This window comes from Dipodomys ordii, unplaced genomic scaffold (assembly GCF_000151885.1).
Source record: "Dipodomys ordii isolate 6190 unplaced genomic scaffold, Dord_2.0 Scaffold104, whole genome shotgun sequence".
Taxonomy (NCBI): Eukaryota; Metazoa; Chordata; class Mammalia; order Rodentia; family Heteromyidae; genus Dipodomys; species Dipodomys ordii.
In genome coordinates this window covers 2,565,697-2,568,236 of record NW_012267320.1, presented here as the reverse complement: position 1 = coordinate 2,568,236, position 2,540 = coordinate 2,565,697, and the positions used below count along the sequence as shown (strand labels likewise).

The 2,540-nt window shown below is 54.1% G+C and overlaps 1 protein-coding gene across 1 annotated transcript in view; it reads left to right on the top strand.

Annotated features, from left to right (window-relative positions):
- Window positions 1-2,215: 2,215 nt before the first annotated feature.
- Clic6 (chloride intracellular channel 6) overlaps window positions 2,216-2,540 on the top strand; it is a 37,085-nt gene continuing 36,760 nt past the window's right edge. Inside the window, exon 1 of the mRNA XM_013027427.1 lies at window positions 2,216-2,453. Coding sequence (XP_012882881.1) covers window positions 2,216-2,453 — 238 coding nt within the window. The remainder of the gene's footprint in view (window positions 2,454-2,540) is intronic.

Here is a 2,540-nt window from a genome sequence, read left to right as displayed (position 1 = left end):
TATATGTTCTGGATATTAACCCATCTGTCAGGTGAGCAGGTCACAATAGTTCATCCTGTAGATTCTCTTTGTCCATTTGGTTGCTTCTTGGTAGTTCAGAGACTTTTTACTTTGACACAGTGTTAGCACCAAGAGCTCTCGTTCCATAGCTTAGCATGCTCCTTCCCCTCTGCACAGCTTAGCATGCTCCCTTCCTAGACAACACTAGGACCAGCTCGTAAAGGCAGTGAATAAATAAATAATCAGCCTCTACTCCACTCTACCTTGGGATGACACTTCTCTGGGGCAGCTGCCACCATAGAAGTCAGCACCCTTAGAGTGACCTTTAGGTTTGGGCAGCTGCAGGGCCCTATCTACTCCAGCAGCCATCAATCCTAGTTTGCCATGATGAAGCCCTGGCCCACACATCCACACCAGGGTCTCTGCCTCTTAGCCCCTTCCAGCCCCTCCTAAACCTCCTAGGTTATATGGATCACCTCAGATAAATAGCCAGCGCTGCTTCTCACTTCTCCCTTATGAGAAGGAGTCTTGCCAGTCCCTTTCCGGGCAATAAACCTTTCTTTGTACCTGGATGTTTGCTTTGGTTTCTTGTGTCTGGAGAATTAAAAAAAATCATTATTTGTACCAGTGTCTTGAAGTATTTCCCCTAGTGGTTTTTCTAATACTTTTCAATCTTCTATGTGGGTCTGGCATTCATTCTGAGTAGACGTTTATGTTCAAAGTGAGAGAAGGAGAGAGGCTTACTGCCCGTGGCTCCAGTGTCGCAGCATCCTTTGTGACAGGGTTTATTCTGGGGCCTCTATGCTATTCCCTGCCATTTTGGTTATTATGGCTCTGTAGTATGTCTCAAAGTGAGGAAGTATGACATCTCCAGTTTTGTGGCCCCTCCCCCCAAGATTGCTTTCTTTTTTGCTTCTATGTGTTTTTCAAGTTGTGTGAGGATCAACTGTGATATTTTGAATCTGTAGTTCCCTCCTAGGGAGTATAGATATTTTAACATTCTCCAGTTATTTAAGATATTCTCCGATATTTAAGATTCTCCAGTCTATGGACATGGGAACTCTTTTTACCTTTTGCTGTCTTCTTGTCACTTTTTTTTGGTATGTGTGATGAATTGTCATTTAGTCTTTCATTAAAAGCATTGTTAGCCCGGCACTGATAGCTCACACCTATAATCCCAGCTATTCAGGAGGCTGAGATCTGAGGATCCAGGGGGTTCTAAGCCATTCTTGTTAGGAAAAGTCTTGAGACTCTTATCTCCAACTACTCACCCAAAGCCAATGCGAGCTGCATCCCAAGTGCTAGAGTACTAGCCTTGAACACAAAACGTCAGGGACAGAACCAGACTCCAGGACATGCACAAAGAGAAGAAGAAGAAAGAGGAAAATAAAGACGGGGAAAGCAGTGAGCATGGCCTTCCCAATCTTTTTATTCGTGTCCTGGCTGTTACACAAGAGGCATAAAGGCCCAGAGATGCTTACAGGTTTCACTTCTGGGTAGAGTGGAAATTAAGTATTTGAGGTCCCCCCTCCTGGTGTGTGTGTGTGTGTGAGTGTGAGTGTGTGTGTGTTAGGGGGTGGGGAGAATTGTTGATTTAAATGGCTCTGGAACTAGAGGCTGTTCCTGTTCCCCTAGGCCAGTAAAACCAGTCTTCTCATTAAAATGCACCGGGGCCACAGGAAGGCTATCATTGGCCGGGTTCCCAGGCCACCCAAACAGAGGGGGGCGGGGGCAGCGAAGACACACCCCGCCCAGCCCTCGGGGGGATGGAGTTGGCACCGAGCACTTCTGGTCAACCTGGGGCCGGGGACAGAGCTCCAGCGCTCCGCTTCCAGGGCTGAGTTCTCCGGCCTGGCACCCGTGGGCGCGCATCCGGCCTGGGGTCTGGGTGCGAATTGAGAAGACGAGTGGCGGGCGGAGGAAGACCCCAAAGGCCTTCACCCTGGGAGGACAGAGTCTTGGGCTAACTGGACTTCACCTGGCCGGGCAGGGGTGTAAAAACCAGGGAGCCCGGCGTGGGGTGATCCAGAGGGGACGTGGGGGCCCCCGGCACCGAGGGTCCCACCCGGAGCACCAGCCCCTGCGCGGTGGACAGGGCAGGGGAGGACAGGGCAGGGGAGGACAGGGCAGGGGAGGACAGGGCAGGGGAGGACAGGGCAGGGGAGGGCAGGGCAGGGAACTCAAGTCCCTCCCGCTGGGGCAGCGATCGGTGGCCATGACCGAGGCCGCAGAGCCGGACCGGGGCGCTCCGGGCCCCGAGGGGCTGCCCGTTGGGTCGGCGATTATGCCGGAGGGCCCCGAGGGACCGAATGAGGCAGCCGCGACCTGGGGGAAGGAAGAGGAGGCTGCGATGGAGGGCGCGGCGACGGCCCCAGGGCCTGAGGAGGAAGAGAAGGAAGAGGAGGAGGAGGGCACCGGAGTCGCCGCGGTTGTAGCGGACGGGGAAGGAGGTGGTGGGTGGGGACCGGGCGCAGGCTGTGAGCCGGGGGCCGAGCTGCAGGGCGGGGGCGCAGGGGCGCAGAGGGAGGCGGAGGGGGGAC